The following is a 22009-nucleotide window of genomic DNA, read 5'->3' as shown; positions in this document are numbered from 1 at the left end:
AATGAATTACCTAAAATCTTTAGCAACTGTAATAATCTAAATTTTAGCAATATCATTTCATAATCAGTTGGTGCTTGGCACCAAAGAGGAAGAGAGACTCTGTCATTTCTGTTGTGACACAGGCAAATCCAGGCATTTGGCTGTATACTGGTGATCACAGCTCCGCAGAGCTGCAGGTAGTTTGGCCTCATGTTCTTAGTCAATGTCTGAATAAGAGTTTTTAAGGCCTCCTTAGACTCCTTGGCATATGAAGGACTCTGGCTTTGATGTTTTGTTTGATTTCAATAATCCCATCTAAATATGGTTAAAGCAGGTTTGATATAACAGGAACTACTGTGCATGTAAATACACTGACTGACAGATTCTACTGCTACAATCCAGAGGCTGAGTCATTTGAAATAACAAAGTATTTTTCTAAATATTCTAATAAAGAGAGTCTTGGGAGCACACGAGCAAGTCCTGCCTAAATGTTCAGAGTTGTTTGCAGTGTGTGTTTTGCAGTTACTGTCAGCTCCATAATGATAAATACACTCAGTGCAGAGTTGGATTGAATTATGAAAACAACACAACTTTCTCTGACACATGCTGAGAATCAATGTAAAATTTTTGTGGTTGAATATTGTACGTGTTACATGACTCAGGTCTGTCAGTGTAGAAATATTGAGGTCATTTTCTGAATTGCACAGCAGCAGTGAAATGAATCGATGTGTGTGTTAGCTGTTAAAAAGCGCTGAGTACATGAGATTAGATCTGGGTTAGTGTGCAGGGCGGAGCGCTGGGATAATCCAGTCGTTGTTCAGCCATTCTCTCAGTCAGGATGACCTTCACCAGCCCAGACAGTACATCAGCTGCAGCCCGAACGGCCAATCAAACTGCACTGATTTGTCTCCGCACCGCATTTTGCCCAGTAACACACATTAACCTGCATAAATCTAAACATTGCACGGTTTCCATCAGGACCAGTGTCACTTGTATCACAGCATCTTTTTTCAAGGTTGAATTTCACTTCAGCAAACAGCAGGTGATCCAACCAACCCAGTTACAGTAACTTTATCCCACCAAAGCCACAGTTCCTAATCATTTCTTGTTTCCAGACTGAACTTTGTAATCACCATCGATTTCTATCCAGTTGCTGCATTTGTTTCCAAAACCGACATGCAAAACCATCAACTTTATTCAGTGGCAAGAAAAAGGATGTGAACCCTTTGATATGACCTGGTTCACTGCCTACACATTACCCATAAGTCTGCAGGGAATCTCAACATGAGCAGAATTAGAGGATGTGTTTATATTGGTCAGTGCAAATTAACATTTAGTAGAGGCGACAGTATGGTGATGTATCAGGTCACTGTGGAGATTGTTCAGTAGTTTATGTCAGAATAAGTATTTTTTTAGCCACAAACAGTGTAGAAATACTGAAATAGATGTTTTCCACTGAAAGTTTAAGTTAGAGTGGGTGTTTGTGTAAATCCTCTTTAAATGCATGTTGGAAAAAATCAGTTGGTGCCAAAATGCTGTCCTGTAATTCCTCATGATAGCTGCAGTCTGTCTTTCTAGGAAGAGGTGAAGAAAGAGGGAACGTCAGAGGTTAGCCTGGTTCAGACACAGCTAAGAAGCTTCGGCTTACACTGAATGAAAACTCTCTCGGAACGGTTGTAGGATTATTAGACTGGAGGAACCTCTCCACTCCTACATAACTACTGAACAACAACATGGTCACATATTCATTAAAGTTTATTTGACTTTAGCTATATCTCCAAATAGGTCCTGAGAAATGTTTAAAAAGGTGTAGGCGATCCAATTTATTTTCCTTACACAAACCGTGAAACATGAAATAAAAGTAATGGGATTTTAGACACATGATGAATAATGGACACTGCATTTAGATATGGATTTGTAATCTTATAACACCTGCACAGCAGTTAGCTTTTCATCAGGAACTGAACTGAACTGTGGAGAGACATCATCTGCTCCTGTCCAGACACAAAGATGTGTCCCAACAGCTACACACTGTAATTCAGAATATTAAGTGACAAATTCAACAGATGGAAACATCTTAATCATTTATTCTAAAAATGAAGTCTACTAGTACCTGAAGCAAAATACGCATTTTGATTTATTTTAACGATGCATTTTTAGCATGTCACTATTTGCTAACTAGAAATGAAAACCTGTGTTTGTAGCATGTTCATTTCTTGTTTTGCAGCTGCGCCAACAAAAATAGTGTAAAAAGGACAGAAACTGTTAATACTACCAGACATATATTTTAGACCAAGAATGTCTCCACAAGAGTCATTGTTCAACATTACTTACATAATATTCTGGATATCACTTTTCTTTTTCTCTGTATTCTGCCATTTATGGTTGTTAGGGTCATAATGAGGCCCAACAACAAGTCTTTGTCCTGACTCTTATAATAACCAGTTAATAATTGCATAAATTCCAATGTTAAAAACCAATAAAAACATCAGCCACCAAACTTCAGCCCTTTATTTATCTATTTAAGAATGTGGTATGGATTCAATTCTGGACTCGTTTAATAGTCTGTTCCCGATCAGATTCCTCAGAATATGAGCAGCTCGTTCACTCTGTCCTGCCACAGTCATGAATGGACACATTGTGTTTCTGGATCATTCTTATTGGCTGACGTATGTGAATCATTTACACCTGCTCCCTTTTTTACATCCAAAACACATTTAAAAAACAGTACTGGCCAAAAAACAGTATCTGAAAGGTTTTGCTGAGGAAGAGTTTTAAATGAATAATGAACGGATCATTTTCTTTTTCTTTTTTGTAAACAGGTTTTGGATTTCAGCCAACTGTTATTGCGCAAGCCTATTGGAACCATAGATTGAGCGCTTTCACTCAAGAGGTGATTTGCATCCGCTAATTTGTTTTTGTTTGTTCTCTTTGGCACTTCCTTCTCCTCTCCCACAAGGCAGCAGCAATTATGTGAGAGTGAACGGGGCCCCCAGGAATGCTGGACCATGGCTGCTTGGAACGCTCGGAGCAACACGTGTTTATCATGGACACTAACTGGAATAATTCAAAGTCAGATTAAGGATTTTGAAAACTTTGCAACAGCAACATTATTAAAATGTCTGTAAAAGGAAAAGTTCAGAATTTAATTTTTATTTTAATTAAGAAGAACACAAAAGTAATATTATCAAAGTACTGTATACTAAAAGTACAACAACTTTTGAACTCATTATGCCAAAAAGCAGATTTCACATTAATCTATATATACGTTAATATTTGAAACTAATAATTTGAGAGGTAGTTTGAATTACTTTGTATACCGCATCGATCATAGATAATTACACATTAATTTCTATTGTTAATCTGAGTCTGAAAAGCAACTGTTAACTAAATTTATTAAACATGAGTTTAGTTTTGTGACTCGGTCAATTGATTAGTTGGCCTAGAGAAAAATAACATTTTTTAAAACTGTAACTAAGGGTTTCAGTCCTTTTAATCTGTTGCTCTGTGGGGAGGTACACAGCTTGTACATCATTTATTATGGGGGATCTACAGAAATCCCTCTTGGCCATGTTCTGACCAACTTACTACTTAAAAAGTGTAAGGAATTAGCTTCCCTCAAGATGTTGTTATGGTCACCACGTATTCATTCATCTCCAAAGACTACAGGTTCCTGTTTGTCGATTCAGAGGTTTCAGCTGAGAAAAACATTAAAATCAAAACTGACAAAAATGATTTCACCCTAAAAGTAGTGTTTACATACAAAATGTATTCAGTTGGAAAAATCAGAGACATGGTTTCAGGTGCAGACTTTCTTCAGTCATTATAAACATACACAGAAGCTTTTGTTTACGTGTTGATTCTGTTTACATATATATAAAGGTGTTGGGGGGCACTAAGCCTGTTTGGTGTACACAAGGACAGACCACTAGTTGTCCTTTATTTTACCTTTACCTGTTAAATACAAGAATTTTGTGGAGGACTCTGCTTTTTTTCAAGATCTCTTTTTCCATATTGTCTTTTGTAGGCAAAGACATTCACATGTTCCCATGAACACAAGCTTGTGTTATCTGCTTATTTTGTTCCACTATGCTCCCCAAGCACACATCCAGGGGCCCAAAAGGTCAGGGAGCCCTGAACCAGAGCATCTGTATAAAGTGACAACAAAACAACACAAAACAAACGTGATTCACACAAAAGGCTAAAAACAAACTCGACAACAAAACCTGAGCAAACCCAGACTGATTTACCTGAGACATTAGATAAAATTACCACAAAGAGATAAAAAAAAACAACAACCAGGAAGTGATGCTAAACAACCAAAACAAGAATCAAGTTGACCACATAGATACGTAAACCTACCACAAAGACTCTCTTTTTCCTTTTTCTGAGGAGCTTTTATGTCTTGGGTGGGTGGGAACCTTTTAAATGTCACGCTTTGCATCTCTGCATCTTTTACATTGCATCCTCTCACCTGAGACTGAAGGCAGTTTCCTGACATGACGTCCCCGAGGCCTGAGGGCGATGAAAGCAGAACCACTCAGTCAGAATACCATCAGTCATAGAGCAGGATGAAGGGGTTGGTGTGACAACAACGACAATGCCTCTCTGGACCAGGGGCCATTCCTCCGGCCGCTCGCAGCCACACACATCTCCTGGAAGATGAAAAACCACAGAGTACTGATGGTTTTCAGTCCTGGTCGGGGTTGAAGACAGGTTTCTCTTTCCTTTAATCTGATTATGGAGTGTGGATCGACAAAGCTCAAGCACACGAAAGGGCAAAAAAAGTCTGGAGTCACAGGAGTTCTGTTGAGGATAGTTGAAGGGCTATGTGTACAAGTAAACCTCTTACAACAGACAGGAATAGAATGAGGAGGAGCACAGAGTGATTTAGTGATTTAGTAATCTGTAGTACAGATAATGGTCCACATAATCTAGTTATTGTCTTATTCTCATTCTCCAAGAGATGGTAACAAGATAGCAGACAAATCCGAGCTGTGAGCAGTGGTGGCGAAAGCATTCACATCCTTTAATTCAGTAAATGTACTAATAACACACTGTGATAATACTCCATTACCAGTAAGACAAATCTACAGTATTGAAAATACTAATAAAAGAGTTATTACTTTTATAAGAGATTATTTGCTTATAATTTTCTTGGTGAATCGATTAGTTGTTCACTTTGTTAAAACAAACAACAAAAAACAACATAAAATAGAATAATCCAAATCCAAACTGCATCCATACATTTCTGATCCTATCTGATCCTGATATCTGAACCAATGATTAGAACATAACTTTAAAACTTGTGAAATGCAAAATTGAGTTACTTCATTTAAGTACAAGTACCTCAAATTTGTACTTTATTTACTCTATAGATTTTAGATTATAGATTATAGATTATAGATTAGAGATTAGAGATTAGAGATTTATTCTACTGATGTTTCCCCTTTAAATCAGCCTTTACATCCGTTCCTATCCCGTTTTCCCTCCGACCCTTTGCGGAACCTTTCTCTTCGTTCCGACCTTACTGGAGCAAACATGGCGGCAGAGGGAGACGTCGATTTGGACCTGGAAGCCGAGGAAAACTGCACTGGAAAACCGGCAGAAAAGCCTCGAAAACATGACAGCGGGGCGGCAGACTTGGAGAGAGTCACGGATTACGCGGAGGAGAAGGAAATCTCCAGCTCCGATTTAGAAACGGTGAGAGCTGCGGGCTAATGTTAACGTAGCTTAAGCTAATGTTAGCCATGCGGCCACGGCTGCCTTCACTGTCGGCACATTCTCACTAACTCCAAACAGTCCTAAGGCCTAATTTACCTCTTGTGTAACTTTATCTTATATTTGTATATATATTGTTATTGGTCTTGAGTTTCAGTTGATTACCAGACACTGTTAGCGTTCGATTTTAAACGTCAAATATTTGGACGATATAAAAACAGTTAATGGGGCGGCTAGCTAGCTGGTTCACAGCTAACGTTAGCCACTAACATTGTTTAAATCTATGCAGTTTTCTCATGTGTTTTACAAAGACAACATTTTACCAGCTTGTGTAAATCACTGTCTTTAGGGTCTATGTAATTATTGACAGATTTATATTATTATTATAATAATAGAAAGATGGATGTCCCAAAGTAGAAGTCAGTGCACATATAGAAATCTGAAATGTATACATAGAAGACAAGCAGAAAAACGAGAGTGCATATATTTGCCTAAAACAGTAGTCCACTACAAGCCAAAGTATAACTGCAAGTATCAAGTGCATGCTTTAAAGTAAAGTACTCTACTAAGCAAACAAGAAAATGTAAACCCTATTACATCTGATGTCTATTCTAGTAAGTAAGTAGTTCAAGGTCTAGTAATGGATAAAATTGAGGGTAAATATTTCAGATACTGCTGGTGTTGATTTTCACCTCTTTGTGTACTGACAGCTGCCTTCCTCACATTAACATTCAGCATCTATTGGTTCATGTTATTGTCATAAAGAATCTGTATCTGCAAAGTAACTTAAAACTATCAAATACATGTAGTGAGAGTGAAAAGGTACAACATTTATCTCTGAAGTGTAGTAAAGGTAATATAAAATTGTATTACTTTTATTTTATTTATGCTCTCAGCTCTGCTTGTTCCTTTTTTGTTTTATTTTTCACATTTTCATTTTGGGATTGTGGAGATTGTGCATAACTGTAATGATTCCTGCAAATCTAACTCTTATTATGTGGGAAATTCCCGCACACATTTAAAGCTATTCTAAATAATAAAAACAGACTTGGCACTCTCTGTACCCTGTCTCTACAAGACTATGAGTCTATACAAATAATAGACCGCTGACTAACACTTAAATGTACATGAACCAAAGTTGAAGTAACCCATAAAAAAACACCGGAACCCAAAAGAAGTAGTGGAAACAAAAGTGCAAGTGTTCTCAGCATTAACGTTACTCCTCAGGATCCTCAGACAGGTATGGTTATGTTTTAAAATGAAGTCCAAAGACAAGTTTCAGACTAACTGGCTCTAATTTAGTAACGCTGAAATTAGCTGCTCAATTTTTCAGATGTTCAATTTGGTGCTGCACCTTTTACCAGCTGATCTTAGTAAACATGCAGAAAGTCGCCACTCAGACCACCACACAGCAGCCATACAACCCATACAGCAGCAGTGAAAAGAAAGCATGAGGCAGATTCTGCAAAGAACATGATGATGATTACTGAAGGAGAAAGCGTCAACAATAACAGCAGTGTATATAGTTCAGAGAATCCCTGAGATATTCACTGAGTAATAGAAACATCACCAAACTAATGCCTTTTTCAGAGCTAGGCCTTCATTAAGATCAGTTTGAAATGTTTTGGGTGAAGTATCCTCTGTGGGAATCAGAATTTCTCTGTACTAACATTATCATTGTATGTAGTATCCTTTGTTTCAAACTGACGAGGTTTGTTCTTTCAGGCTATGTCAGTGATTGGAGACAGAAGATCACGAGAACAGAAAGCCAAACAGGAGAGGTAAGATCTCTGTTGATCCTCTGAGACATTGACTTTTGTGTTTAAAATCCATTTTCTCCTGATTTTACATCTTTTACCTTCCCGATAGGCCAAAATGATGTAGAGACGACATGACTAAAACATTTGTTGTTTTGTTCTTTGTGCTTACAGAGAAAAAGAATTGGCCAAAGTCACCATCAAGAAAGAGGATGTAGAACTAATTGTAAGTGTTTCACACAGTAATTCTGGGATATTTTTTATGTCTGGTGATGGTATGGTCATCACAAAACCATGAACTGTAAACTTATACAATAATCCAAAAATAGATATTCTTTGATGCCATTTTATGGGCTTGTCTTCTGGTTTAATCAAGTGGAAACCGGAAAGTGTTTTACCCAAACTGTTAACAGAGTTGGAAGAAGACTGTCTTCTAAAATGTCCTAGAGACACAGCCACAAACCCAAAGTAAAACGCTCTGTGTGTCTGTATACTTCAGCCATGTAGCTACTGTATTATGCTGTTGTTTTAAATGAGGGTTGACTGCATTTGTTTACCACATATAATTTGTCAAATGTACATTAGGATCTAAAAAGCTGAAGCCATTTACTTGAATGAGCTACTGATGAGTCGGATCAAATCCACCTGATTATCTGAACACGTGCTTCACTGGATGAAATTCAGATCTGAGCTTTTCAGTGGGCAGTGCCACATATTTGCTTAAATTTGTATCCTTAGAGTGAAGTCTTCATTTTATGTCCTTCCCATTTCTGATCATTTCTGTTTACAAGAAATTATAACAGATATAATATACAACATTGTTTTGGTGTTTTCAACCCCTCTGACTTTTATATTACTTTACTGGATGTAAAGTAAAGTAGTGTAAGCTTTATTTGCACTGTTAAACTGTACATTTGGTTCATGCTGTGATGTCTGTGTTGCTGTGCAGATGTCAGAGATGGAAATCTCGAGGGTCGTTGCAGAGCGCAGTCTGAGGGAACACATGGGCAACGTGGTGGAGGCTCTGGTGGCTTTGACCAACTGAACAAACAGCTTTTACTCAACAGACTGCTTCACTTTGTTTTTGTACCAGAGCTCATCAAGTCAGACTGAACTCTTCAACTGTTGAAGTGTAATATTTAACACATCACAATTTTTTTTTTTTTTTAAATAAAAGTTAACAGTTGACCTGTCTCATTGTCTGATTAAACATCAAGTAAGATTATTACTTAAGTATGGAGACATTTTAAAAATGAGATTTTTATTCACAAACAAGTCATAATACCTGTAACACCTGAAATCAAAACAGGAATCGGCACTAGTCTAATAGTTTCCCTCTACATCTCATCAAATATAAGAAAAAAAAAAAAAAAGAATTTAAGCTATATTTTTACAGCCAAACGTCCACATTAAAGTGATATTCTGCAGATGTGGAATTAAGATTTTTAAGGTTTGCTGCTCCTTCAGGTAGATCAACAGCTCATCCAAGTTGTGGAATCAGTCTTTGTTGTTTCCTCCCACAAATTAAATTGCAGAGATCAGCTGGGTGCAGCTCAGTTACCAAACAGTCAGTGAAGCTGCAGCGTTGATTTTCTCAGTTTGCACCTCAGGTTTTCCTCTTCTTCACGGTGGGACGGTCAAACACGTCCCTCACGCCTGCTGCCTTCTGCTTGAAGAACTTGCTGTTCTGAGCACTTTCCTGGGCCCAGGCGGAGTCAAACGACGTGGTGTCCTGGTCCACCAGGTGGGTGTACTTGGTGCGTCCAGACCGACCAAAGTTTTTGACCTGAGAAGGAAAACAAACCCCAGAGAGGTCAAATCAGAACTGAACTGAATCATCAACAATTCAATTATTTTAAACTAAATAGAACAAAAATAATTATCTTGTATAAAATAATTTTAAATAAGTAGCTCAGCTTCAACACATTTAAATAAGCAGTTAGAAAACATTCAGCAGGGAGCTGCAGGGAAAAAAGTGATTGCCATATAACCTGCTGTACCAGATATGAGTAAAAGCAGCTGACCTGCATGACTTTGGGTAAGATGGTTTTGTTGAAGTGATCCTCCAGAGTAGGTTGGCTAAAATCTCTCTTATACAGGTCATCCTCCGCATCCTGTAGCAGAAACCACATCATTAGTTACACAGAGATTTTTGTCTTAAGCTAAATGTATGATGCAATATGAAATATTTGTAAATGGTAGTTTTTGTATACAAAATGTAATCAGCACTTATTTAAATTTTTTATTTAAATATACTTTGTCCTAAAAAAAAGTAAACTGAACGTTTTAGGTTTCTATTGTTGGCCAAATAAAACCAGCTAGAAATGATCTTCCCTTTGATACCATCAATAACCAAGTGACACCAGTCATCATAGAGAAGCTCATTTATGAACTGTGAAGTTATCAGTAGCAGCAGTGGTAAACACTGGTCCTTCTCTTATCTCAGGAGTTTTCTCAAAAGGTCAAAAGAAGAATAACTTTACCACCATCCAGGAAGATTCCTGATGGTAACAGAAGTGAATACGCCCTTTGGTATATCTGACACAGGTAAGATAGATGTTGTCTGCAGTCACTTACCATGAAGAAAGCTCCTCTGTGGTAGTACTTCTGGAGGAACTTGTATTTGCCTTTGCTGGCTTTGTTGGTGACAAGTTTGCCGTTGTTGCGGAGCTCGGCCCTGCGCTCCTCTTCCGTCATGTTGTGGAATCTATCAATTTCAGACTTCTCCTTCTCCAGGCTGAGGATGAACACCATTCATTAACTGGAGGCTACTGCATATGTGAAGTTTATTTCTAGTAGTTACATGTAAAGTTTACTCACACTTCTCTGGCCTCTCTGTCCCTCTTGATGCGTTTCAGCTCTCTGACTTTCCAGGCTTCATATTCTTCCTCTTCATTCTCTCCATCAGTGTCTAGAGCATCCAGAGCAGCCAGTGTGCGCCGATTCTCCTCAAACTCCTTCTTAGCCTCCTCCTCCACAATCTTGAGGGTATAGCGTCGGCGCTCCTCTGCCTGCCTCTTTGCCTCCACTTCCAGCTCTTTTTGCTTCTGCTCCTCTGCTTCACGCTCTGCCACTGTGACTCTGTCCTTTCTGTTGTACAAACAGACAGAAGAGAAACTGAGCATGCTGCTCCATGTTCTTATGTCTCTTTTCAAGTATATAATCCATAATTCTGATAAATCTCATGTCTATATGAACTCAACAGCCAGACTAATTGCCTGTTCTTTCAGTATCTTCTCCAGTCTGTTGATGGGTTTCTATCTACCTCTTCTTAGACATAAGAACTAAAGAACAAATATTTTATCCGTTAGCTGAGGTGAGAAAGTTCATCAATTAAAGAAACATTTTGTGTCGTTTCAGTTCCTACTTGCGGATGAAGACAGGTTTGAGTCGCGGCTCTGCTTCATCTTCACTGTCGGTGTATTCTTCATACTCAGACTCAGACTCCGACTCCTCCCCTGACCTCCCTTCCTCCTCCACTTCCATGACCTCCATCTCCTCATTCTTGCGTTCCAGGGCTCGCTGCCTCATCATTGCTCGTCTCCTCTCAATTTCCTACACAGAATCAGACAGTCCATCTTTAAAACTTTCCTAATTCTATTACCTAAAACAACAAAATAACTGCAACCAGAAATGCTTAAGTAACAGGGACAAACTCATAGCAACCTCATCATCAACTTCTTCCTCTTCTTCATCCTCACTGCTCTCCTCACGTTCTGGGTGCCATGTGCCTTCGTCAGAGTCCTCACTGCTCTCAACCACAACTTCAGGCTCTGCGATCTGCCTGTGTCTTGCAAGCCTAAGGACAAAAACAGTAGGCAGATGTTGAATTTTGGCAACAGGAAACAGAGCGAGCAAATCAAATTTAAAAGGCACTGCAATACCTCTCCTCCACGTCCTCAGAGACACGGTTGAGCAAACGTTTGAGACGCGGATCAGAGACGTCGTCCTCCTCCACTTCCACCTCTGGCTCGACTTCCTTTCCCTTCCTCACAAGTGGTAACTCCTCTTCTTCTTCATCTGAAGACTCCATTGGCGCGTAGTCAGGACGTTTACCTGACACATACCTCTTCACCTTCACCTTCTCCATTGAGAGCTCACCTGGGAAAAGAACAGACACGAAGAACAAACTTGGTCATTACAGTAAACATTTAAATGTTTCTCAGAATGTTTACTACCACTTCAACAATTCTGAAAAATAATAAACATAATAAAAAACATTTTAATAATCAGATCATTATTTACAAGTTGCCCAAAAATTAGCAGATTCCAGTTCACAAATGTGAGGTTTGTAAACTGAATTATCTCTGGATTTTTGAAAAATATATAAAGTTATAAAAATAGCACATGAATCAAGAATGAATTAAATCTCTTTTTTTTAGCCTTAACAGTTAATTTTTTTTCTTTCCACAAAGCTCACACTACACATCTCAGTCTAATCACACATAACAACTAAGTAAATTAACTTTGGTATTATGCAACATTTTGCAAATGTTTTGATGCCTTGCATCTTACTAACATTACTAAATAGTAAATTATCTGAAGAACAAGAAAACTCCAGTAGATAATGATCACTGGATTAAAATCACTGGAACATGGGTAAATTATGTAGTTTGTTGTTGGTGGTCTACCATTTAACTGTGTATAGGTTTTATTATGTATTATGGACATTTTAAGATGCTTGTGTTGGGAAAGAATCAACATGTTTTCATCCCATTGTGAAATCTTCGAACTGCAATTTCAGGGTGTTTACAGAAAAGGCTGCAACATGCTGGGATTTCGTTTTACAGCAGTTTTACAGTTCCATCATTTAGTCAACCAACACTTTCAACTAAATTGTACTGCATTGTGTTTACATTCCACATTACTTGACTTTTATGCAACATAATGACGGACTGCACATGTGATGAGTTGATGGATTTATTAAATGGGACCAGATGTTTATTCCATGTCTCTGTGAGTTATTGGTTAGACAAAACAACTTAAACTTCACCATGGACTCCCAGAATTTGTGAAAGCTTGTATTTCATAGTGTTCATTGTTTATGGACAGAATGATTAAGATGTCATGAAAACAGTCGTTGGTTGCAGCTCTACTAGCTAAGCTAGCTAACTTAGCACGCCGCTAGCCGCCTGTTAACAAACTGCTAGGTCTCACCTTTCTCATTCCGAACCGGTACGGCTCCGGCCGTGGACTGGATCGGTGGGAGCTTCATGTTTGTGTCGCCACTAGACATGGCTGCCTGTTCAACGATATCAGCTGTAGAGAAATAATAATGAGTATTTCACTTGAACAAAACGAGCTCGACGTCGTTTCTTACAAACGGAAGTTCAACAAAATGCGTGAACGGACAGGAAGTGGATTTGTTCCGACAGACAGTTCCGCCCAATAAAAGTTCACGAAAACACAGTGAACTTTACTTTTTTGTGTGTGTGTGTGTGTGTGTGTGTGTATAGTGGCTACACACTACAGTTTATTTCCAAAATACAAATCTTTTTAAATCGACTAAATGTGAGGTGAAGTAGTATCGTGTACAACCGTAAAATACCGCCGTCTAGTGACCGATATCACAGTCCATGGGAAAGTGTTCCGATCCTTTCACTTCAGTTTGCCATTAGTTTGCCATTTTCCAATCAACTATTAGTAACCAAAATTGGAAAAAAAGCTTGAGCTTGATTAGAGTTAACCTGTGCCAAAATGAAGTGACATAGTTTAGAAAGACACACACCTGTGTGTACAGTATGTACTGTATTTCCCATACAGACGCATCCAAGCACCTTTATTTCTTAAAAATATCAATCCAAATTACACAGAGCAAATCTTATGTGCATCTTTACATAAGTTGATTTTACATAAAGAAAAACTCACCTGAACACCTTCTGTGTTCATTTTGTATGCATAAGCCCTTTGACGATTACAGATTCAAATTAGAACTTTCTGAATTTGGAATAAGTAGTCTGTGAGAAATATGGTGCACAGTGTATACACAGACATCACAGAGGTTACATACTGAATGTATTTAATGAAAATGTATAGTGCATGCTCCTAATGAGGTGACAGATGGTGTCCTGGTATCTCCTCCCAGATCTGGACCAGCACATTACTGAGCTGCCTGACAGTCTGAGGTTCAACCTAGTGCGTTGGATGGACTGAATCATAATGTCCCAGAGGTCTATTGGATTTAGGTCAGGCGAGTGTGGGGTCAGTCAATGGTATCAATTACCTCATCCTCCAGGAACTGCCTGCATACTCGCAACAAATGAGGCCGGGCCCCAGGAGGAACCCGGAACCCACTACACTAAGCTCCAAGGTGCCAGGCAGTGAGCACAGCTCAAGTGTTCATTAAATTTCTTTTCAGCAGTATATTTTATTGTAATATAAAAAGTTTTTCTCCTATGGGGTGTGTTATCAGAGCCGGACTCCTCTCTGTCTGAACAGCTCTTCCAGCTTCTCCTCCAGTGCAGCGTTCGTTCCTTTTAGGCCTTTTACCACCTCAGAGGCCCACACAAAATACTCCTGCACCCGCTCAGCTGTCCAACCTGCCCAACACACAGAAAAAAAACGGTGATGTACAGGCTGAACTTTAAATTCTTGCATTTTTAGGAATTTACAAAAACCTTGACTGGGAAAAATTACAGTGCACCACTATATTTATCTGTTGACTAGTTATACGCTATTAAAGCACTACTACATCACTCCAATTAGGTTTACATGGATATAATTCAACTATGAGAAAGGAACTATTTTTGCATTTTTAAATTTTTGTTTCTAGGACACACTTTATTGACAAATTGATAATGTTCCTCTAATTAATTGTTGACAAAATCACCAAAACCAACAATGAATTCATCCTACTAACAAGTATGGACTGTTAAACTAAGGGGTGTGAATTGAAAGAGAGGTGCTGACCAACAGGTGTGCAGCGGTTCAGGTCCCTCAAGTTGTACAGTTTATCGGCCAGTTTGACCAGTTTGGCTTCACGGCTGCAATGAGGCGCATGTTCCACCTGCAGAAGTTTCCTCTCCTGTTTGGGCAGGCTTTTGTCATCTGTCACCTCCTGAACAATACGAGCCACAGTGGCTCCAAATTTAGCTTCAAGCTCTGCAGGGGTGGTGTCCGTGTCCTCCACTGTGTCATGAAGCAGGGCAGCCTGCAGGGAAACCCAATGCATAAGCTCAGTAACAGAAGATATGCATACTTTACAGTGTTTCTTCACAGTAACTTACTGATAACAACTTACTTGCAAAACCTCAATGTCTGTGATGCCTCCTTCCTGACTAAGGATTCTTGCTACTCCTTAAAAGTACACATACAGAGTTGTGAGCATCAGTATATAGAACCACTCAGTAGTATCAAACACAGTGGCAAAAAAAAAGGATGTGAACCTTATAAATTACTGAAGAAAACCTTATGGTTTTCTTCAGTAATTTGTCATAAAATGTGATCTGATCTTCACCTAAGTCAAGAGTATTAACAAATTTAATGTGCCTAAAGTAATAACAAAAACTTTTATAAGTACTGAAGTTTAGACTTATTCACTTTGTCCTGCCAATGGTTCTAGTATCATTACCAAAAATAAACTGAATCATGAATAGTTGCTATCAACAGTAAAAATTGTCATAAAAAATATTGTTTTAAAGAAACAGATCAGATCAAATATGCTTTATGTAACTTTATGTCTCTTTAGGATAAGTTATTGAAGTAATCTACCCCTGTCACAGTCTGAAGGGCAGACGCTTCATCTTCGCAGAATGTACAAAGGTTAAGGATGACATGGGCTGCCATCTATCTCCCTGAGCACTGCACGGGGAGCTATAACCAGCTGATAGTAACAATTGTTCTTCTCAGCTGATATCTTGAGTACATGCAAACAGATCTGTAACTTAGTCTTTAGCTGGTCTGTACACACCACTGTGTCCATATCTCATCACATTCAGTAAAGTTTTTAATTTATCAAATGGAAAAAAACAGATGCATACCAGATTTATCTAATAAGTCATTTGTGTCTGTTCCTGGGTTGGAAGACAATAAATAATCAACTAAATTACATGATCAAATTACATTTACACTCTCCAAAAGTATTGGAATAGTGAGGCAGTTCCTTTATTTTTGCAATAGAAAATGAAAACATTTGGGTTTGACATCAAAAGATGAATATGAGACAGGGGACAGCTCCAGTAACTAACACTAATATCCATCAGAGTTCAGTCTCCCTCCATCAAATGTCACATCAAGGGTCAATATTAAACAACGCTATTTTTAAAAACAGTAACTTTGTTCGGAAAGTGAAGTTATTGTTATTTATAAATAATAAATGATCCTCTTCTCACCACCTGAGTTTACCGTTGTCAGGGTAAACAGATTTACGAGCAGCATTTGAAGGTGTCATAATAAAATGTCCTGTTCTTACCAATCGGGTGATTAATATACGGCGTTCCGTCCACATCTTTGCGCCGCTGGTTGCGGTGTTTTTCTGCGGCGAAATTAACAGTTTCTAACAACAATGCCGCGTCTGAATTCATTTTTAAGAGTAAGTGAAAGTAAAACGCCGCCGGATAATTTCTCGTCTGAACGTCGGTCCTTTTCTAAACGTACAGCGGTCCGTTCCAATCCAGGGTCCGGGGGAAACAACTGAAAACGGGATCAGTTCCGCTTATTTAGCTACGGAAGCGGGAAGCTGTCAACTCAGCTAAACGCCTTTTTTATATTGTTGTCATAGATATTCACCGTCACATTTGTATTTCTTTTTTATTTGTTGTGAAACTAATTATATTATCGGTTTCAGCATTTCGACCCAACCGCTAGTCTCGAAAATCCGTGTGATGTGCAGGATGTGTTTTTAGCCAACAAGCTAACGTAGCCAGTAGATCCACACAGCACAGATTGTCGTCTCCTCTGTGCGCTTCTTCGTGTTGCAGCCTTTCTGTCATTGTATTTTCAGTTTCTGGAGTGCTGCTGTTCTGTCTCCCGGTTCAGCCCAGTATGGCTCACAGTGCCAGGAAAGACTCCCCGGAGCTCCCTGACTTCTCTATGCTCAAGAGGCTGGCCAAAGACCAGCTCATCTACCTGCTGGAACAGGTAAAGTCACGATATGTCGCTGCTTTGTTTGGCTCGGCTGACTTCCGCCTGCCTCCTACTGTTGACATACCACCTAGAAAATACCTGTCAGTATTATTAATTCAATTAGTTGATGAGTGTTGAATGAGTGACAACAGATGGCGACAGCTCAACAATAGGAGCCTATGTCATTTCTAGGGGACACAACAAACATAATAACTTATAATTTTTGTTTTGCACGACTTACTTCATACACCTCATTACCTTATTGGAGTACATACTCCATTCTAATCTCATGTCATCAGCTTACCATATCTTCAAATGTAAATACATAGTACTTATGTACGATAAACTTCAACTCTTTAACTTAAATGTTTTCAAATTCATCACAACAACCTGGGACTGGATGTTAAAGCCAGGTGGAGAAGATCGAAATCACTGAGAAGGTGTTCCTACACACATTGATGTATTTTTTTTATCTTTACAGCGTGGTTGTTAAATATTTCATGTTAACACACAGAATTCAGTCTGTCGTCATCCGTAGAAAATATATTGTGTGTTTACAGTTGAGATTTTTGCCTTCAATCTTCATCTTTCTCTCGTTGTCACACAGCTGCCAGGGAAGAAGGACCTCTTTATTGAGGCAGACTTGATGAGCCCGTTGGATCGGATCGCTAATGTGTCAACACTAAGGGTGAACTCTTCAAATACTCCTTTGATTTGATTTGCTTGACTTTTAATATTGAGAAGCTCTGGAGAAGTCTCTTTCTTAAACATTCTGTCTCTTTTTCTTTTTGTAGCAACATGAAGTCGACAAACTCTACAAAGTGGAATACAAACCTGTTATCAGCAACTCAGATCAGTGAGGCCCTGCACTGTTCACACTCTGTACATTTCACACATACCTGATGGGACTACTTGACAGTGTGGCCTTGTCTCTTGTAGGCTCTGTTTTCTGATCCGGCCAAGAATCCAAACAGTGAAGTGGATCTGTGGTAAGTAAAAGAAGCTTTATACAATTAATAATAACCCTTTTGACAAAATTAAATTTAACTGAATAAAAGGTAGAGGATGTATACAATCTCCTCACAGAAATAATCCAACATACCTTCAAACTGTATGTGTATTTCATTATGTATTCCTTCTTTATCCAGATGTTGTCAACGCAGACAAGGCTGCAGGAAAAGCTAGAAGTTACAAAATAATCTTTACCTCTCAGAAGGTATTTCCTGCTCTGCTGTTGTGTTCAAACTCTGCTTTAATTAGTTTGAGACAATCATATTAATCTGCTGACCATCTTGTGCCATTCAGTTCTACGCATGTGATGCAGTGCTGGAGGAACAGGGGATCTTTGGTGGTTAGTATCTTCACATTTTGTTTAGCTGAACTGAATGGTGTTTTTGAAGTGTTAAACCAGTTCTTCCCACAGATGTGACCACTGATGAATGGCCCTTCTATCTTCTTCCACTCGATGAAGATATCATCAGTCTGGAACTGCCAGAATTCTTTAGAGACAACTTCCTGGTAAATACGGAGTCTAAGAAAGAGCTAACCTGGTTAGTCTTGATTTGGATTTGGATTTGACCTTCTATTTAACCATAAATCAAATGATTTTGACAGGCAGGTGACCAGCGGTGGGTGAGGACGGCAAGCAACGCACTGCACCTGCTTCACTCCCTTTATGGCCCATTTTCTAAGGTCTACGGGATTGGACGATGTTCCAAGGTGCAGTATAATCAGTCCATTAAGATAATGTTTCTGCTGATGTTGTTTCAGATTTGCACATTGAAGATTGAACTGCCAGTGATTCTCTGTTTCTGTATTGTATCAGATGGTATACGAGTCGTGGAGGCAGATAAAAGAAGGGGAACAAAAAACTGATAAGGTTGACATAGGAAAGGTTTTTCTTATCGACAGAGGTAAAAAGCCATGTATCCTTTCCTCAGTGGACAACATGCTGTGTTGTGCTTTCTGTCCTCCTCAACATTGTCACTGTCTCTACAGATGTGGACTATGTCACTCCTCTGTGTTCCCAAGTTGTCTATGAAGGACTCGTGGATGATATATTTAGAATCAAATGTGGTGGGTACCAAAGCAGCAGGTGGAGAGTTTACTGCCTTCAGGATGAATATCTGTATCTGACAACACAGTTTCACTTTTGATACTTAAAGTGTTTTAACCCAGGTAAAATTCAGAATGCAGTACTAAAGAGTATTTCTGTAGTGAGGTGTTGGGAGTTTTACTTAAAGCTACAATTTACAAATTAAACGAGTGCTAGCAAGAGACAAAAAATCAGTCCACCCTGCTCCTCCCAGCTCACCCTCTCCCTGCTCCACTATCCTCTTCTACAGTTGGCTATACTCTGCCAGACTCTGTTTGCTATACATTTTGTCTATTTTCTTTTTTTCTGCAGGATGTGTGGAGTTAGGTCCTGATGTTACCTCCTCTGACAAAAGCATTAAAGTCATGCTGAACTCCCAGGATAAGGTAAGTATGACAGCCAAGGTGAACCATCTACTGCAGATCTTTAAGCATCGCCATTTTCAGTTAAACGTCCTTCTGAACTCACGTCTCGTACTTAAGGTCTTCAATGAAATCAGAAATGAGCACTTCTCCAACGTGTTTGGCTTCCTCAGTCAGAAAGCCAGGAATCTCCAGACAGCATATGATGTGAGTGAATGTTTACTACATTTACAAGTCACGATAACTACTAAACTAAAGGCAACTGTAAAGTGACTGACTTAAACCTGTGTTTTGGTCTTTCACAGAAGCGTCGAGGGATGGACATACAGCAGATGAAGACGTTTGTGTCAGAGGAACTAAAAGGGTTAAAACAGGAGCATCGACTGCTCAGCCTACGTGAGTGTATACTGTCAGCAGTATACTGCATACCAGAGTGAATGTTGTGTTTCAACGCGTGCTGATGATTCACTTGCAGACATCGGTGCTAGTGAGTCGATAATGAAGAAGAAAACAAAGCAGGATTTCCAGGAGCTGCTGAAGACAGAACACTGTAAGATGATTGATTCAGGTTTAGCTGAATGATAATTAATGCTGTTTCAACTTCACAGGATATTTTTGTTTGTGTTAATTCCAGCTTTGCTCGAGGGATTTGAAATCCGTGAATGCATTTCTTTCATAGAGGAGCACATCAACAGACAGGTGCTTCAACTCAGTCGGTCTAATTAGAAAATGGTTCAAATAATAAAAAAATACTACTAACATGCTGAAAACTTACTTTTTTTTTCATTTTTCAAGATCTCCATGATAGAAAGTCTGAGGCTGCTGTGTCTTCTCTCAATCACAGAAAATGGTGAGTTGTCTTCTTAGATTATTTCAAATACAGAATCTGATTATTATTGTGCAGTAATAAAGTATGTAATGGTGTTTTTCTGCAGGGCTCCTACCAAAAGATTACCGGTCATTAAAAGCACAGTATCTAAAGGTGAGGCTTAACAAGTGTCTAAGTAAGTTTAGCTTATAGAAAATATTCAACTGCAGTGAGAAATTTGTGAACACATGCCTCATAAATCAGGTTTCTGCAGAAATCTATTATGTTCAGGTCCTGTTAGGTTTAGATTCAAGGAGATTCATTAATATTAAGTTTTATTATTAATGTCTTCTGAATTCATAAATTCAGTCTTATTTGGCAGCAGTGAAAGTAAATGTTGGAGCTACACAGCAAACAAAGCTAGATTTTAAATGTTTTAATTAAACAAAGAAAATAATCACTAAATTGACAAATGCTACCTTTAAATTTGACCTAATTTAATGAGGTAAAACCAGTTAACGAACTACTGGTTTAATTGGTCAATCCTGTCCCCATCAGAGCTATGGTATCAATCACCTACTCACCTTTGCCAACCTGAGGCAGTTGGGGCTGCTGGTGGAGCAGCAGCCCGGGGAAACCCTGACTGCCATGGAGAGCAAAGTGGGCAAACTGGTCAATGACAAAACTGCAGGTAAAACTCGCTTCTCACTCCTTATTCTCCGTCATTTATAAGAAATGGCTGAATGATTAAACTCTCTTTATCCTCTTTTTTATTGGTTTTAAATTGCATTTTCCTCCAGGAAAGCTGACCGATGCCTTCTCTTCTCTGGCAAAGAAAAGCAACTTCAGAGCTTTGAGCAGAAAGCTCAACCTGGTAAATTATCATCTTGTTTACCATTCTGGTCCATTCATCCATCCATCTCATAAATCGTGTTAAAAAATCACAATAGTATTTTGCCTTTATCTCAGTGTAAGTGTCATGTACATGCTTTGTGTAAAGGTGCCAAAGTCAGATGAGGAGTATGACCTGCGCGTCCCACGAGACATGGCGTACATCTTCAGTGGTGCCTACGTTCCTCTGAGCTGCAAACTCATTGAACAGGTGAGTGAAACCAGCAGGATTCCTTTATTCTACATGACGTGTTTTGTTTCTCAGTAAGAGATTGTTAATGCTTCTTTCTGTGATTCCTGGCGTGTGCTGTGTAGGTGTTGGAGCGAGATGGTTGGACAGGGCTTGAAGAAGTGACCAGGCTGCTAAATGCACATGAGTTTGCTGGTCCAGGTTAGATCAGAAGGACATATCATTATAATGCTGACTGTGAAATAAACAAGTGGAGGTTGCTCAGTGAGACTCAAACCTTTTCAATGAATAAGAACTAAGGGTTTTTATATCTCTGTTTTTATCAGGCAGCAACGGAGCTGATTTAGCTGCAAAGAACGACGCTCAGCGCACCATCTTGGTCATGTTCCTCGGTGGCTGCACCTACTCTGAGATTTCTGCCCTGCGTTTCCTCGGCAGAGAGAGAGGTGAATATTTGACATTACAGGAGAAGACCTGTGGTTCTCTCAAGTGTGTGTCCCTGTCACCTTCATCCATCAGATTTTGTATTTTAGAAGCTTTTGTTGATGTGTGTTTTGGTATAAGGATAAACAATGAAGTAGCTGTCCCAGGATCAATGTAGATTGCAACCCTGGTATAGTTAATAGTAATTATTGGCTCAGAATGCTCTCACATCAGGGGTGACCTACTCTCTGTGCTGTTCCTGAATGTCTCCAACATACAAACATGACCCAGTAGCATCTGCTTAATAACACAATTCCAGTTTTGTGCTTTCTTATCTGCATGTGGTATCTGTTATGATGATGATGATGAAATACCTTTTGTTTTTTTCAACATCAGGTATTTTTTCTCAGGAAAGTGAACCCTAGCGTTTGTGTTTTCTTGTTTCAGGTTTTAAATTCATTGTGGTAACAACAGCAATTACAAACAGTTCAAGACTCATAGAGGCTTTGCTGGACAACCATGTATGAGTGAGTGTGAGGACGCAGCCTGTAGGCACTTTGTGATGGACAAAACACCTGCCACATTCCTGACTCTTCATGCATTCCCTCCAGCAATGGCGTCGTTACGTTGCATGGTCACTTTTCTTCTGATGACGAATAAACTGTAAAGTTGTATAAAGTGAATAAATGTTTTAACACATTTGATGCAGTATTGATATTG

The 22009-nt window shown here is 39.0% G+C and overlaps 4 protein-coding genes across 4 annotated transcripts; 2 read left to right on the top strand and 2 right to left on the bottom strand.

Annotated features, from left to right (window-relative positions):
• The first annotated feature begins 5482 nt into the window (after positions 1–5482).
• hypk (huntingtin interacting protein K) lies at positions 5483–8645 on the top strand. Its single transcript, XM_026378257.1, has 4 exons — positions 5483–5682; positions 7426–7481; positions 7632–7683; positions 8407–8645. Exons 1-4 carry the CDS (start codon positions 5521–5523, stop codon positions 8500–8502), a joined length of 366 nt encoding a protein of 121 aa, XP_026234042.1. The 5' UTR covers positions 5483–5520; the 3' UTR covers positions 8503–8645.
• A 56-nt stretch (positions 8646–8701) lies between these two features.
• Positions 8702–12796, bottom strand: mfap1 (microfibril associated protein 1). Its single transcript, XM_026378255.1, has 8 exons — positions 12615–12796; positions 11342–11558; positions 11124–11256; positions 10825–11012; positions 10278–10547; positions 10035–10194; positions 9482–9571; positions 8702–9243 (listed from the first exon to the last, which is right to left on the bottom strand). The coding sequence occupies exons 1-8, from the start codon at positions 12691–12693 to the stop codon at positions 9064–9066; spliced, it is 1317 nt and encodes a 438-aa protein (XP_026234040.1). The 5' UTR covers positions 12694–12796; the 3' UTR covers positions 8702–9063.
• Positions 12797–12942: 146 nt separating this feature from the next.
• hddc3 (HD domain containing 3) lies at positions 12943–16005 on the bottom strand. The gene is made up of 4 exons (XM_026378256.1): positions 15868–16005; positions 14698–14753; positions 14367–14607; positions 12943–13996 (listed from the first exon to the last, which is right to left on the bottom strand). Exons 1-4 carry the CDS (start codon positions 15977–15979, stop codon positions 13866–13868), a joined length of 540 nt encoding a protein of 179 aa, XP_026234041.1. The 5' UTR covers positions 15980–16005; the 3' UTR covers positions 12943–13865.
• Positions 16006–16407: 402 nt separating this feature from the next.
• Positions 16408–21991, top strand: vps33b (VPS33B late endosome and lysosome associated). Its single transcript, XM_026378254.1, has 23 exons — positions 16408–16535; positions 17128–17208; positions 17315–17376; positions 17460–17509; positions 17669–17736; positions 17826–17871; positions 17944–18038; positions 18135–18239; positions 18346–18433; positions 18519–18596; positions 18928–19001; positions 19098–19184; positions 19283–19373; positions 19453–19527; positions 19612–19676; positions 19773–19827; positions 19913–19959; positions 20344–20476; positions 20586–20659; positions 20786–20887; positions 20992–21067; positions 21193–21312; positions 21737–21991. The coding sequence occupies exons 1-23, from the start codon at positions 16440–16442 to the stop codon at positions 21814–21816; spliced, it is 1848 nt and encodes a 615-aa protein (XP_026234039.1). The 5' UTR covers positions 16408–16439; the 3' UTR covers positions 21817–21991.
• The last annotated feature ends 18 nt before the right edge of the window (positions 21992–22009 follow it).

Source organism: Anabas testudineus, chromosome 3 (genome assembly GCF_900324465.2).
Source record: "Anabas testudineus chromosome 3, fAnaTes1.2, whole genome shotgun sequence".
NCBI classification, from domain to species: Eukaryota; Metazoa; Chordata; class Actinopteri; order Anabantiformes; family Anabantidae; genus Anabas; species Anabas testudineus.
Note: the sequence above shows the minus strand (reverse complement) of the source record. Positions and strands in the feature narration are given on the sequence as shown.

Coding starts and splice junctions, on each gene's coding strand:
- hypk (XM_026378257.1), top strand. CDS start 5,521: ATGGCGGCAGAGGGAGACGTCGATTTGGACCTGGAAGCCGAGGAAAAC. Junction 7,482..7,631: donor CAGAAAGCCAAACAGGAGAG/GTAAGATCTCTG, acceptor TTGTGCTTACAG/AGAAAAAGAATTGGCCAAAG. Junction 7,684..8,406: donor AAGAGGATGTAGAACTAATT/GTAAGTGTTTCA, acceptor GTTGCTGTGCAG/ATGTCAGAGATGGAAATCTC.
- mfap1 (XM_026378255.1), bottom strand. CDS start 12,693: ATGTCTAGTGGCGACACAAACATGAAGCTCCCACCGATCCAGTCCACG. Junction 11,559..12,614: donor ACCGGTTCGGAATGAGAAAG/GTGAGACCTAGC, acceptor TTCTTTTCCCAG/GTGAGCTCTCAATGGAGAAG. Junction 11,013..11,123: donor AGGAAGAAGTTGATGATGAG/GTTGCTATGAGT, acceptor GATTCTGTGTAG/GAAATTGAGAGGAGACGAGC.
- hddc3 (XM_026378256.1), bottom strand. CDS start 15,979: ATGAATTCAGACGCGGCATTGTTGTTAGAAACTGTTAATTTCGCCGCA. Junction 14,608..14,697: donor CAGACATTGAGGTTTTGCAA/GTAAGTTGTTAT, acceptor GTTTCCCTGCAG/GCTGCCCTGCTTCATGACAC. Junction 13,997..14,366: donor GAACCGCTGCACACCTGTTG/GTCAGCACCTCT, acceptor TGTGTTGGGCAG/GTTGGACAGCTGAGCGGGTG.
- vps33b (XM_026378254.1), top strand. CDS start 16,440: ATGGCTCACAGTGCCAGGAAAGACTCCCCGGAGCTCCCTGACTTCTCT. Junction 19,677..19,772: donor AGGAGCACATCAACAGACAG/GTGCTTCAACTC, acceptor TCATTTTTCAAG/ATCTCCATGATAGAAAGTCT. Junction 20,660..20,785: donor TGAGCAGAAAGCTCAACCTG/GTAAATTATCAT, acceptor CTTTGTGTAAAG/GTGCCAAAGTCAGATGAGGA.